Source organism: Helicoverpa armigera, chromosome 12 (genome assembly GCF_030705265.1).
Source record: "Helicoverpa armigera isolate CAAS_96S chromosome 12, ASM3070526v1, whole genome shotgun sequence".
NCBI lineage: Eukaryota > Metazoa > Arthropoda > Insecta > Lepidoptera > Noctuidae > Helicoverpa > Helicoverpa armigera.
In genome coordinates this window covers 4,451,522-4,467,458 of record NC_087131.1, presented here as the reverse complement: position 1 = coordinate 4,467,458, position 15,937 = coordinate 4,451,522, and the positions used below count along the sequence as shown (strand labels likewise).

Sequence of the window (15,937 nt, the reverse complement as noted above, 5' to 3'; positions counted from 1 at the left end):
TCATTACAGGCTTACAAGAAAGCTGTAAGAACCAAGAAGGTTGAACAATAGTTGATCCATGTAGGCCACAGCAGTGAGGTCGGATAATTGCTACAGCTAATCTAGCACGCAAACAATAGGAAACTGATGTGGAGGCCCGATGGATAGGCGGCCTATCGAACACTTGGAAGTTGATTTACACATGTTGCTACTTTTTAGTAGGAAAGTGTGGTTTTTGGTAATGACGGAAGCAAACATTTAGGAAAACTAATATTTGCTCTATTTACGTATACGAGTATGTATTTTATGTGTTCTATATCTGAGTCTAAGATATGAATTACGTTAAGGTTTTGAAACAAATGCGAAACGCAATTGCAAAACGCTCTTGTTATGTCATATGGCAAAAATACCTCTAAACTTCGTGAGCTCGACACTACAGAATTTGGCTCACAAATTATATTTTTAAGAGGGCCCTATAGTGACATTAGTTACGCTGCTACATGATTACGTTGGTGCAAAGACCTTTCTGTATGTATAAGCTGACGCAATTATCAAGTAATGATGGTAGTGCACTGAAGAAATTAAGCTTTTAAATGAGACTTCTGTCGCATAATTCGGTTTTATAAAAAATGCAGTACTTAAGATGGTGTCCTGTTGTTAGGTTTAAAGCGTTCATTGAAGAGGTTTTAAAGCAAAACATCTCTTTGATATGGTACTGTACAGATACTTTTGTTATCTGTCATCTTTTCCAAATGACTGCTAAGCAAAACCAATAGGCAAACGACTCTCAAAGCAGATTAAATATTCAAATCGATATTGAACCCTAAAATAGTCGCTATAATAGTCTTCCTATATCAGTACCAGACTAAAATCAATAGCTTGACATTTGTATATGTAGAACTACCCGATAATTTGGCCTAAATCCCGAAGATAAATCAAGTTGTTTAACATTGCCCTATTAAACTGAAGTTCAAGGAGCGAGGGAAGTGCTTTGAGAAACTTGCTAAATCAATAGGGCTTTGATTAGTTCTATCATTTGATTACATAGCTAATTATAGAATTTGAAATTTACAACTGTATTTTGTAAGAGGTACCTAAGCATTAAATTTACAGATAAAAATAAATGTCACCATTTTTAAAAAGTAAACCTTTTTAATTAAAATTTTATAGGTATCCTTTGTAATTTTATAGGTATCGTACATAAAATGAACTAACTTTAACTATTAAATTGCCGTTTTGAAACCACCGGAGAACTATCGAGTCTATACAATAGAGCCTAGCACAACATAGTTCCAATTATAGGTCAGCTAGTTCCGAATATCGATAACAATTGACGTTCAGAGGCAAAAGCCTATTATAGATGCCCGCTGTGATGCTTCCAGAACATGGTATCGAAGCTATATTGCCGTCAAATGCACTAATTAGTCAGAAATATTATTATATGACGTTCTTGATGTTGATACTGCCTTTGCGTGGGCTGTCATATCAATCTATGTAAATAAATTACATCTATATTTTTTTCTTTATTAGGCTTCCACAGGAAAATAGAAGCATACAGGGATCAAAATAATGTTAACAAAGAAAGTAGGTATATAGGGTAATACACCCTAGAATTAGTTTTTAGGACTCGTATGAACCTGAACGCCAAAACAAATGACTATCACCAAAATTGACGAAAATCAAAGAATACGAGTCTCAGGAAAAGTTAAAAGATTTTTTATAACAAATCATTAGATGAAAAAGTCGTTTAGAACAATCTTTGGGAACCAACTTACCCAGTCAAAGCGAATCTCGTGAAAGACTGCATGATGTGTGCAGCCAGGTCTCTTTCCCTGGTGTGGTACTGAAGGGACATGTTCAGCGGGTGCCCGAAGACATACTCCATCTCATCACCGTGCATCACCCCCATCCATTCACCCCAGAGACTTGTGCTGGTGCGCTAGAATGAAAAATAGTCAGATTAAAAAAGCTTGATATTAGAATATGACGTTAACATCAATTTTGAAAATCCTGTTGGATTTTTTGTCTAAGTATGCCTTTCTTATATAAATACAAAGAGGAAACTTAAAGCTTATAAGCTCATTGTGATGAGCATAAATTGGTTTTATTAGTACCCTTTTTATGAAAATAAATAGGATCTGGAATCGTTAATTCCTTGTTCAATTCGTGTGTTGAATACTGAAGATTGCAGAATTATTTTTTTTGCCTTAGTATGGACAGATATTAAATACTTCGTTTAAAGAAAATCAGAACAGTTATTAAATCAATACACCCGTATGTATAACTTGTGTGTTTATTACCAGTAAATATCTCTAACCTTTGATGTAAATATCACAGTTCGATGTTGTTTGAACTAATATGTAACAAGTCGACATAAACAAACAGACCATTGAAACAGGGAAATTGATTTCATGAGATTGAGAAACTTAACCTTTAACATCACAGGCGAGGTCTCTTTGGACCCCACGCTCCAATTTCTTACCAATAAGGACCGTGTTAGGTAAATATTTGTGTACCTATATGCCTATTATGGAAAGTTCCGATACAATGTCAGTTGGTTGACAGAAGTTGATATTTCTGATTTTGATAAATATAATAAATCAAAAAATAAAATTAGAAATCAAACATCTACCATGTTTGGTTTCCAAACGTATTATTTCCATCTTCCCATTAGCAATACCAATTTCTTAATAGGTGGAAGAAAATTGAACTTTCGTGAAATGTGGCGAATTTGACATTTAGCATTGTAATCAGAGTCGCCATGAATTGGCAACATATACACGTATGAAAGATTAACTTTAGGTATTAAACGTACATGTATAAGGGTTGAGCCCTTTCGTTTATGATCAACACATTATATGTTTGAGTGTACTTTTATAGCTTTGCAACGAAAGTAAGTGAAAGGGGTACATCATATTATGGAGATATGTGTTATTGCCTCCAGGCAGCTATTTACAAAGTATAAAGTACGTATAAAGTTAAAAAAAATATTCAAAATATGAATAACTAATTAGAGAACGAAGTTATCTGGAAAAAAAAATAGTTATATTTTTGCTTATTTATTGCCCACCTATTTTATGTTTAAATAAACACTATCAAGGTGTTAAAATCATCAATTTATGACTTATTTTTTTAGTCTTTAAGCGTTCCATTCATTAAATCACGTCTGCTGAACAAAAATGAAATCGATGAATATACAAAAATAGTATTACAAAAAAATATTTTTCTTCGTATTTTACATTCTCATACATCTACATTATTATCGCAGATTGCACAAATGTTTATGGCTCCTTAAATCGTCTGTAAATTGCGAATTCGAAGTTAACGTCTCCGTGGCGAAAGCACCGAGTTTAGATTGGGGCTTAATGACGTCCCGGGCTAAACCGCACTGTGGTTGTCGTACCATGGCGCGACGTTGCAACATTGTTTCTACCAGTCTCTATTGCTAATTTTCTAAGCACGTCAACTATTTTACTGGGTATTTTTTTATTGGTAGTGAAAGTTTTATACGCTGCTTTTTCTTGAGACACTTACCAAAGAAAAACTTGACCATTTTATTATGAAAGGAGTAAATTGGCTTCATTCATTGTTCAAAATAATGTAATTAATATAGATAATATTTTGTGTTAATTTTACTTTTCATGGCGTGCACTTGGAGAGGCCTATGTCCAGCAGTGGACTGCGATAGGCTGATGATGATGATGATGATTTACTTTTCAACAGGAATAAAAATTGGGTAATCATCATCATCAACCTTCCGCACTTGGCTATCCCATTTTTTTAATGGCGTCTAACCTCTTCCATATTTCGTAGACTCACGTCATCCAACAACTTTAATATTTCTACCCATGATTCAACAAATCGTTTACTGTGAAAGCATAATATTTTACAGATAAATAAACAACATAACTTTTATTGAAGTGAGTGAGGATGTGAAAGAACCATGCAGTTTCCTCTCAGCGGCAATGGATTGAAATTATATTTATTGTTAGTTCAGTTCTTTGTATTTCCTTTATTTGCTTTGCTTTCTCTCACTTGCTATTTACTAACTACTATGAAAACAGTGTATTATATTCAATTAAAAGCTGCATGGCCCAAATATAGGTCTTGTTTTTTTAGAAAGGAGAATAATTCTTGTTATTATTGTATATTGTTAAATGCTTTTGTAGTAAAAATAAACGCTATTTCCAGATTTCTATTAAGATCTTAAAAACAGGTCTAAACATTATACTCAAAGTTATAGGGGTTAACCCAAATTACAACATTACTTAAAACAAGGCCGTTAGAAGTCGTAAGCAAATCTTAAACTGACAAAATATATTGTTTCGTAACGTGAACTTTAGGAAACCTATGTAGGCGGATGCTTTTAATATTAATCAAGCTAAGTTTACCCCAAAAATAAGGGTAACAAACACACAAAATAATTACTAAGAAACAATAGCAAAACTTTGTACAAATTAATAAAACTTGGAGTAAAATCGTCAATGGGCCCGCATTTACGTCATAAATTTTCAATTGTAGCCCTCAGCACTGAGTTTTGGTACAATCAAGTTGTATGTCAAAGGTCAAAGACTTTTTACAATTCGTTCAATTTTATGGTTCAAATAATTTGTATCATTCAATTATGTCTGGATGTACAATCTCAAACGTATTTGTACCTACTCAACTGATACCTACTACAAGAAAGGAAACCATTTGTTTTCCTTATGAAAAATACTATTTTCGACTCGTTGTCGATTGTTCGATATTCTGTAGAACCTAATTGAGTTACATTATGTGAAGAAATAAATAATGCATTTCTAACCACAGCTTCATGGACGTCCGCAGATTCATTTAAATAGTTTACTGATAAAATACAAACTGAATTTTGGATTGCAATTGTTTATTTTGAGCATTGTTTTCGATACTCTATAGAGATTCAATTTACAACTGTCAGATTGTCATTTAGTGATTGATCAATGTCAAAATATTATTTTATTTTGAGGTAACGTTTTTATAGAAAAGTTTACAACATTATTACAGATGCAGTTTTTCAAAGATTCGCGATAGTTCTTTGTATTTGAGCGTATCGAACACAGATACTTAACGCAGTATCAAACAATAGCTTTATGTTTGAATATTGTTTTAGAATAGTTACTTAGTACCCCAGTGCCCTAGGGCATAGCTTTAACAAATAGTGACATTCCAACAGTATTGTTACAGGGTAAAAGCAACACAAGGTGTTTGTAAAGGCACTACAAAACGTACGAGAATTAACACGCTAGAACTTTATCGTGCTGTCGTTTGTGAAAACTTACATACCTACACCTGCTTAATTAACTTAATGAAATTAGCGAAAGATGACGATAAACATATTTAAAAGTAATTTAACACTATTCGTTTTAAGGCACAAAGACAAAAAAAATATATTGCCAAGATCACTGATCAAATCTGTTGAAAATATAATAAAAATTTTAAGTTATGTTTACGAGTGAATTGCTGCTTCTTGCAAACAAAATATTTGTGACCTCTAAAAATAATATGTCAAGTTCAAAAACTGAAGATTTAAACTAACAAAATCCTTTTTGAAACAGGATTACAAAGAAAGTAAGTACTTACATATGGACGGGTAAATGGATAGATGTCCCTAATGTCCTGTGTGGGTAGTTTTAATGTTTCTTTTCAACGGACAAAGGCAAAGCTTCTTTGCTCAAAAGATAATTTTACAGCTTCGTCTTATGTGTTGTAAAATCATATTGTTTTGTAATATTATGTACTTAGAGAACTAAAACAATTATTTTAAATGACGATTTGATATAAATGAGAATTCGATTGAAAATTGCATCAGCAAGTCCAAAAAATGATTCCTCGGAGAGACATTGAACCAATGTAATCACCTCCGCACCTCTGAGCTATTTTCCGTAATTTTCAGTAACTTCAATCATCTCATTACTTGCCTAACCTTTTCCCAACTATGCTGGAGTCAGCTTCCAGTCTCACCGGATGCAGCTGAGTATCAGTGTTTTACAAGGAGCGACTGCCCATCTGGCCACCTGAACCCAGTTACCTGGGCAACTGAATACCCATAGTTAAGACTGGTTGTCTGACTTACTGGCTTAAGGTTATTTCAGTTGTCTTACAGCCAGTTTCTTCATCAAAAGTTAAAGCCAAAGTAAAAGTCAAAGTAATGTCTAAAGTTAAAGTAACGGTCAAATTCATTTTTTCTATTAGTTTTGCTGTCACTTTAGCCTTGAAAAAACGAATTTGACCGTTACTTTAACTTTAGACATTACTTTAACTTTAACTTTTGATGAAGAAACTGGCCGTTAGTAATTTGTGCTTATATCAGCCCTAACCAGAAATCGATTACGTAATTCAATGTCAATATCTCGATGTAAACGGGAATAATCACAGATCGATGGTCGAGTCGGCTGGAGCGATCTAATTTTACATCTTGAAAGCGTCTACTTCAATTTAAAGTTTAGCCTAGTGCAATCTAATTTGTGCTAGTTCTGTAAACAAAAAAAATTTTAAAAATTCTAGAAAATTGGAAGGCTTATCGTAGGAACTATTATCATGATAAGTACTACAATTACTATTAAAGTTGTTGCAGCGATTTACTAACAAATTCTGAATTTGGGGCATTTTCAAATAACCTGTATCATATTTTACCTACATATTCCGTTTGGATGTAGCAAAAGTCAATATTAGATTATATCATATACTTAGTAGCTGGAAGGACGTGGTTCTCTAACATTCGTTAAGCAAGTGTGCCATATTATTTAGGTACATAAGTAGGTACCCAATATATATATTTTTACAATATAAGTAACCTTACATAAAGTAGGTGGTAATGCATTGAAGCAGTATCGAATTCCCACTAACCCAGTTCTTTATTTGTTTAATCTTTAAACTTTTACCTTTAACAAGTTAAAGTTTGTTCACCCATAATGCTACCGTACAAAGTTTTATTGACATAATTAACTTCAAATTCTATCAAAGCGATCAAAAGGTCATAAAGTTAAATATTATTACCTACACCTACAACCCAGAGCGACAGAAATCATTCTCGTCAAATAATAAATAGGTAGGTATACATAAATACCTACCTACCTCTTTTCCTTTGAAGGGGAAAACATAAACAAATCCTACAGCAGCGTATTTATCTGTTAATTAACCCGCCTCAACCACAATACTGACTATGGTAATTTAACAATTTAGTGTGGCTATTCGAAATGAAATACGGATGCACACATTATTATTTTGATGAAATATCAATTTGTATATTGATAATAAAAATGAAGCAGTAGGTACAATTATGGTGACACATCAAACATTAAAAGCAAAAGCTGGAAGTATGAACTGCCAATCAAACCAGAACACCTATATAATCTAGGTCAAACCCTCAGATCGATGGATAAGGAATATCACACGCCCTCCCTGAGACGCCACGCACTAATGGCAGATAAGGTAATTGCCCGTTTCGGTCCACAAACGAGGGGCTTAATTGTTGCCACATTAGTTTGCCAGTCAACGGATACTCTACATCCGAAATACCCACAAACAACGCTAACTTTAGAATTGAAACCTTGAAAACAATTCCCTCGTTCCCACTAAGGTTTTTAGACACAGACATTAAATTAAAAGCGGCCGTTTGGTACGCAGAGCCCTTTTAATAATGCACGCGGTCGGCAGCCAACATTATGCGTTGTCATGCATGAGTGTGACGTCGGTAGCCTGAACCTACACACTCACGAAAGGTCAGCTCTTACACAAAGTAACGCGCCTTACATACCTTCCAGAAGCTGTCTAATAAATCGCACATTCAATAAAACTGAATCTAAATAGCTCCCAGCGTGAGGTATCGGGATTTGGTGACGACAGGAGACGGATCTATATGCGTAGTAGGAACAATGAAAAAGGTTAAGCACCTAACAAATAGTTCCACCTACACACGTCAACACAATGCGTGTCGAAGAATGGAACAATGACTTATTTTAGGGCCGTTTTCCAGCAATCTAAGCTTTCAATTTCGCGTTAAAACAGTACAGATTACATAATTTCAGAATTACATTTGGTTACAAAACAAATTGAACATCTGAAACGGCTCCGAAGTGTGTGTAATCTCGAGTCATATTTGCTGAAAAGTCTTCGCACGACGTCTTAATCGTTTGAATGTGCGAGGGAAATACGAATGTGGGCCAAGGTCGAACAAAATTGAATAATGAATGCGAATTCTACATGTGTGTTTCAGGTTTTTCTTTTTGCAAGATACATGTAAAATTGTTTCACGACACATTATATGGAGCTTGAATATTTACTTAGTAACCTGATTTCGAATCGATTTTAACTATATTAGTACCTTCTGGTTTAGTGGATTAGGTCGTGTGTTAGTCAAACAATCTTGAATTATAAATCGGACATCAGTTGGCTATTATTTGTTTACGGTTTCAAGTATAAATTGGAGCAGAAAAAGACTGCCAATGGAAGTACATTATTTTGTCATTTGTTAGATTCTTTTAAAGAGAGTACTAATTACCAGCTTAGTTGAAAAAAAAAACATAAATTCCTTTAGTTTTGATACAACTTATATAGTCACTTTTCAAGCTTAGATACTTCTTCGTGTTTCATAAAGAAAGCTTATCATACAAGCCTACAAGACATAAGAATCACAAACGAATGGCAGAACGTGGATAGGGTAAAAATGTCTGCTAACCAACTTGTTAGCGGAAATCAAGTTCGCCTGCCTGTAATATTTTTACTTGAAATTAGGTTATCGCTTGTCAAGCGTTTTATTGGTTGAGTAAACGTTGTTACTGTCCGCCTACATACGTCGTTTTTATGGAATCACAAAGACTTACCTAGATAACTGATAGTAAGTACCTAGTCACTGAAACTATTAGTAAAAGAAACTAACCAAGTTCTAATAAAAGTAATAGTTAGAAAAAAGGTCTTCTGTGATTATATCTATATGAATCTCACAGCTCGATTACCAGATTCGATAATATTGTTATTGATTTTTTGGTTGGGAAAAATTGCCTATGGTTAAGCAGTGATTAACTATTACATAATAAATTACACAAAAGAAGAAGGAGAAGGTAAACTTATCAATACTTGACGGCAAACATGTTATTATACAACCAAAATTATAAGTTTGGTAGCATTTGGTATCAATGCCACTTTTTCACATATAACTTGGTGACGTTATGTCCTCATACTTTCATGAGCCTCTAGAACATTGAACTAACAAGGCAGATCAGCCTCTCTCTTATAAATGATACTATGTTAGTACCACATGCAAGAATGTTAACACATATAAAAGTCAGACGCTTACATTTCAGAACACTACAAACATAAATTTAATTCCGTGGCTACTGTAATAAAACAGACAGTACATAATGTACATTAACTACAAGCGGTGCCCGCTGTGTGCAACTTAAAGTAGTATCGTTTTAAAATATGTAACACTTAGATTTCAACGAGCTATAAAAGAAAGCTCCCATTTGTAAATTGTGGTACAATGTTAGATAAACAAATGCACAAGTAATATTAGCTCGTACAAAGTGATACTAAATAATTCCTAACCGACACAATTTATTATTGAAAGTTGCACTATCGATCACCCGCTTTGAAAGATCAATAGCACCTATATAATATTATGGCTACCATGCCTTGAGAAACTTATTTTCTTTACTAAAGTGTCTTGTACAATTTGACAAATATTTCTCTCAGAACTTTACGGCATACGTTTTCTGTGTTAACAAACAACAAACAAAGGTAAGAAACAATTTACTGTATTACTGAAAAATTGACTGTATTAGAAAAATCCGTATGAAACCAATGCCTACTTTAAATAATACATACCACAGCCGTACATTATCCTATCGAACGCACAAACCCAATTCCTTCCCAACCTTACCGTACATCGAAGCGTAGGACACAAATCGATTGTTTTAATGGTCCCATCTAAGATATAGAGGAAATAAAGCTATAAAGTGAAATAGACGCACGTCGGGAGCAGAAATGGAACGGCGACAGGTCACAACCCGAAATAGCTTGTTGTTAATCTGTGACCTTTGACTCGACGACCAGGGCTGACCCATGCCATGCCTAATTTATTAAAGGTGCCTACAGCCGTTTGTAACTGACAAATACACGTCGTCTGGTTTGCTACTTGTAATGATAATTTTAGTGCTAACCTTGAATTAGCAGCTGTATCGTACTCTTTTGTTATTGTTTTTTGGCGCACCTCTAAAATATTTTTAATGGTTTAGACTTGGAAGGAGACATTCTATGTGTAGGTTATGATTTTTCGTTAATTATGGTAGTGTATGTGAAGAAGAAATACTGGGCCAACCCCAAATAAATATGGAATTCGAGCAAAACATGATCAAATGATGTGCATCTGTTACGGAATGTACAGAAACTAATGTTTTACGTGAAACAAAAACTTCTGTCTCGGTGTTTTACACGCTAAAACATTTCAAGCAAGATATAAATTTAATATTTTATCGTCTACAATAAAAACTGTTTCGTACAACACAAGATTATGATGTTTCTTTTCACGACAAGCACGCTAAGCACGCAGCTATCTTTTACATCTTTACTGAAAGAATGCAATCGATTATGTTGTTCCAGTCTTCAAAGGGAGCTTATTTAGTATTCATAATGTTGTACACCAAAGCACAGAAGGCAGAGGGCTGGTTTGTGCCCCGTGACTTGACCTACAAAATGGTTTTATGTCACCACTGTCCGTCAAATCGGTATTTTGTCGACAAATCGCGAGGTAGCCCGAGTCGTGTCGCACCACTAACTTACTGATTTATAGTCGGCCATTTATCTCGATATTCTTATATCGGGATCATTGGCGACACCTTTCGCATTTTAAGTTACAGCAGATGGTAGCCTGTCATTTATCATGTTTCTTTCGGGATTTTTTTTCGCTCGTATTTTTGTAGTTTGGATCTCGATTATAATAGAGGAAGCTATTTAGTGATAGGAAGGAAAGTGAAGGTGTGCCTATACTTATTTTAAAAGAAATACTTATTTTTGACAATAGTATATACCTAATGTAATTTTTGTCAAAGGTAAAATGGCTTTTTACAAAGTTTAGATAAATTTTCTTAAGAAATCTGTATAGAAAACATTCATTCACCCAAAAAGAGTATTTTCCGGTTCAAGGGATGATATCTAAAGGTCACCTGCATTAGTAACAATGGGTACGTAAATGTTTAAGGAAATATTCCAAGTTAAAGGTCATCTTATAAATCCTTACTTAATACCAATTCATCTTTTCAGAATATTTATATATAGTTGAAACCATTCGGAATGGAATAACAATGATCACTTAAAACTCCGTGAAACACAACAAACGTTTTGATACTATAACTATGAAACGTTATTAGTAGCACCAATAGTGTACTGTAATCATGTAAAATGACAGTAGGTCTGTGTAATAATCACCAGTACTAAACAAGCTAAATATAAAATAGTTATTACAAACAGGAGAGCAAACTCGATTATGACTCTCAATTTTATATAGATGGAAGTGAGCTACGTTGCATCGCAAAATCGATATTCAGAACATCATTTTAAAATAGCTGGGCAATCAACTTTGCTAGAAACTGTAACAAAATAGTGAAGTTTTATTTTAAAACTAGCTGACCCGATTGATGTTGCAACGTTCATTTTTCAGTAACACATTTTCCCCTTTCCTGTATCTAGCACTTTTTTGAAAATTTTGAGATAAAAGTGGTGACAGTGGATACCATGTTAAAACTGATTTGTTCGGATATTGGCCAAGTTTTACGAAAAAGAGTTTTTTAGGTATCTGGTTGTCTTCAATTTTAATTGAAATGTCATCTAATAGGTAATTAATCACATAACTAAATACATATTAGCACAGCCGAGGTACCAAACCGCAACATATAACAATCTTTCTCAGAAATTCCCGTCTCGTTTCTTTTTCTAAGAGCATTATTCAGAAAATCCCGTGCAGTAATTCTTAAGGGAAGCCATTACAATCAAACAGCATTTCATTTTATTTACAGACAGATTGTTATTTACGTTAGCCTCAACTCCAATTTTCAGAATACAGAATTCATGTGGCCAGCTCTTCGTTGCCGATTCAACATCGATCTAGTGAATTTAATAGTTAATTAGACGGTTTTATTTCTGAACGTTTGGTTAATTAATGGAAAACGGTCGCGTGGTACGTTCTTACAGAATTATTAAATTTGTAAAGTTATCATTTGTTGGGAAAGTCGTCAGTTTGTAACAAAACTTGTTGGTAGTTAAAGTGTTCCGTTGTGACTCATCGAGAACTTGAAACTATGTTCGGAAATCGATATCTACTTGTAATAGTTAAACATCGTTTGTGAATTAAATATTATTTAATCACCCATCATATCAGCATTTTTTAAATCTTTTAACTATTATAACTTCCCTGTATTTTTTTTTAACAACACAATTTTAGGTTATTCATATACGTACATTTTGGACAAAAGACAAACGTGAGAAAATTCCAATGCGTTCCACAATAGGGGCATGTTGAGTGGTTATTCTACAGAATTGAATGACAAAGGGAGTAAAACTACGAGGGTGGAGTGAGACTCGCGGACAATAGCCAGATAGCTGTGCAATTGAATACCGCACTTGACGCGCCCGTGAAATATGTATTGGACTTATTCTGATCTCTGTTGTGGTTAGATTAAGCGTGGGTTCTGTTGCTGGAACTGATACTCTGGTGCCTTTTATATAATACTCATTGAAATTAGGTCGGCAAGATTTTTGTGCACATTTTCTCAAAAAAAGCGTTTTTCAAGTAAGGTTAACAATATCTTGAACTCCAAAAGATTAGACTCGATATTTCACTGTAAATAATGCGTCTCAAAAACATTAACAGTCTCTCTTTTCATTCCGTTTATGCGATATTCTCTGTCAGTTTCGTGAGCTAAATTATAATCGTAATCTGAACAACCATAGGACTCCCCTTATGCTCTGCATTGTACTTCATTACAACATTGTCTCATAAAAAACAAAACACGCTCACATTAGTATGTTCCCGAGTATATAACATGCTTTTATCCCGTTGTTCATTTCATTAAAACTAAGAATTGCACGTGTAGGTAAGGCAGGAACAACAAGACTTCTTATTAGAAAGAAAAACTAATTATTATAATGAACATTTTCTTGCGAACAAGCTTGACACTACGTTTGAGGAAAGGTATCTTATCAAATTGAAAATAATGAACATTGCGGACCTGGCAATATTTCTTTGCGTTTCTTTATGGCTTTTGTCAACGTTATTACACGATGTTCATAACTTTTGTGAGCTTTTCTCGATTTATTATGGAAGCGTGGTAACAGACCCACAGGCCTATCGATCATGAGGTTAAGCAACGCTTGGCCATGTCCGGTCCATGGATGGGTTACCATCTTGTCATAACAAATTCGTCCGTGTTTGGAAGGCGCACTACATTTGTAGGTCCATGCCGTTTAACTGAACATCTTGACCAAGCTAGAATGTCTGACAACTAGTCTTAGTACTAAAGGGTATCAGATACCCCGACTGTAGTCGCTCCATTTAAAACTTTGGAAAGTACTAAGCGGTGTTCTATTAGACTAAAAGTATTAAGTAAATAATATTATTTCCTCTACTCAATTCAATATATGTCTGATTAAAAGTAAAAAAAAAACAGAAGGTGTATTAAATAAAATGGATGTACTATAATTGAAATATAGTCAGCTCTGTTCTTCTTATGACTCATAATATCTTTGTCAATGATAAAAGATATTATTTGTCACAATTTAAAGCTTTTACAATAATACTGCGGTTTTCTAAGAAAAAATAATAATGTATGTTTTTTAATTATGTTTTTCCCACAAACCACCTTTTATATTACCTATACTGTAACAATATTCTTTTTCATAATTATAGGAGTTAAACATCCTAAAGAATTCTGTCTGCCCTACAATGGCTAGGTAGGTTTGTCAAATCCGAATAGCCGCAATATTAGAGTTGCATATTTAGTATCAGGTTATTGATTTCATCTGACGGCAAACCCAAATGAAACGGGACGAGATTAGAAAAACTAGAACAGGCCTAAACGACCAGAAAACTGAAACATTTCTAAAATTACTTTTTTTTATGATACAAAAAGGGAATATGGAATAGGTTGTTCCATATTCAAAAATATCATTTTATTTAGGAGGTTTACTACATTTAAATATTTTACGAATAGAAGCCAAAAAGTCTGACAACCAGTCTTACCAAGGGGTATCGGGATGAAGAAGTCAGTTAGGAAGTCGCTCTAATTAAAACACTGGTACTTGGATTCAGCATGGAAGCTCAAGACTGGCTGGAAGCCAACGCCAAAATAGTTGGGAAAAGGCAGATGATATTTTTTTTTATAGATTTGAAAATATCTTTTAAATACTTATTCAGTCTACATAATGACTTCGTATTACCGTAAAGGCACTTCGACACAAACGCGTCCCGTCCTCAAAAGTAGTGGCAAAGCAAAAAGCAGATGTTCACGGCAAACTATAAGAGCTCTCGTATATGGTTCGTTAGCCAAATTAACGTGTTAAACCCAGACCGGTTTTGCCGTTTCAAGTGTGTCTTCGTCACAGCTATTCCTTTGAAATGTTGCCTGCATGTCCGTTTATACTTTGATGGTATCGCTTTTGATATTTGCATTTTAGTGTATTTTAAACATTTTACGTCAAAATTATATAAAAATAATATATACAGACTTGAAATCTAATTATATGAGCTGTATAAGAAAATATAAAAATCTGAATTGAGAACCTCCACTTTTTGAGAAGGCGGTTAAAAAATACTACGTCGAAATGTTGTTCTGAGTTTTCCATAAAGAGGTACCTATCTATCTGCCTCTTAATTTTATTGTACAATCTAAATAATATGAGCTTTGTCCGTGGTAAAACCTTTGTAGCTTTCACTTGATTTTATTTTAATTGCTACCTAAAAGTTCATTAAACTTTGTATAAATGTAGAATCTGTATAAGTGTACTCTTTGTTATTTTAAACGGACCGTATTTTATTTCACTTCTTTGGTATAAAAGCTATGTAGATAATAAACATACAAACGTACCTAGTATTCTTTTACATACACACGAAAATATAACTCATATTGACAGTCGGGTAAAAATCACAGTTGACGTCAATTCAGCATCAATATAACTGCTATACTGTTCCTTGATCCAGCCTCTTTTGTACAATCACAAAGTCTATTAAGAAAATTTAAAAAAAAACTTACATGAGTGAAGTAATAGTAGTATACATCAACTCCTGAATCGGCCAGCACTTCCGCGAAGTAGTTAGTAGGGCACACGAAGAAATAGTCGCCCACCACGTCAGCTATCATTTTCTGGTTCAGATAGCCATCGGTAATTTCCTCCCAGTCCGTATACTAGAACAGAAACCATTTATTAATGCTTTAAAAAGTAAACAAAGAATGTTCTTTGGTAATTTATTTCAAGAACAATTAGATTCTCCGTATACTTTGTAGTTAGTAAACGCGATTCGCTTTGATAGAACTCATTTTTTTAGCCACTCTTACTGTCTCTTTTTTTCTCACTCTCACTCTCTCTTTTTCCTCTATTCTCTTTTACGTATTTCACTTTGACCATCATCAATGATACAATATTGTGGTTTTGCATTTTATGCTATCGGTAAATAAAAGCTTAAAATATTGTATAATGAAAATGATGTTCATATAAATTAGCATAATTATTGGAGAGTCATTCAAACTAACAATAAACGAACTGCCGACTAATGAAAGCAAACATTTTAATTACTCGTCTGCATACCATTTAGTATTTAATTGGCTTCGCACAAATGTTTCCGCATTTAAGACAAACAAAATGAGAATTCAAGTGCAGCAATGAGATAGGCATTTTCGCATTATTGAAGGTAATTTCAGATGGACATCCTTATTACAAGTTGGTCGGGATG

At 33.9% G+C, this 15,937-nt stretch overlaps 1 protein-coding gene across 2 annotated transcripts in view; it reads right to left on the bottom strand.

Moving 5' to 3' along the window:
- The window catches only part of LOC110374099 (acetylcholinesterase), a 67,692-nt gene that overhangs the window by 5,372 nt on the left and 46,383 nt on the right, over nucleotides 1-15,937 (bottom strand). For both annotated transcript variants that reach the window (XM_021331685.3, XM_021331691.3), the window contains exons 4-5: nucleotides 15,240-15,392; nucleotides 1,755-1,918 (exon numbers count right to left, since the gene is read on the bottom strand). In XM_021331685.3, the coding sequence (XP_021187360.2) occupies nucleotides 1,755-1,918; nucleotides 15,240-15,392 (317 nt within the window). The remainder of the gene's footprint in view (nucleotides 1-1,754; nucleotides 1,919-15,239; nucleotides 15,393-15,937) is intronic.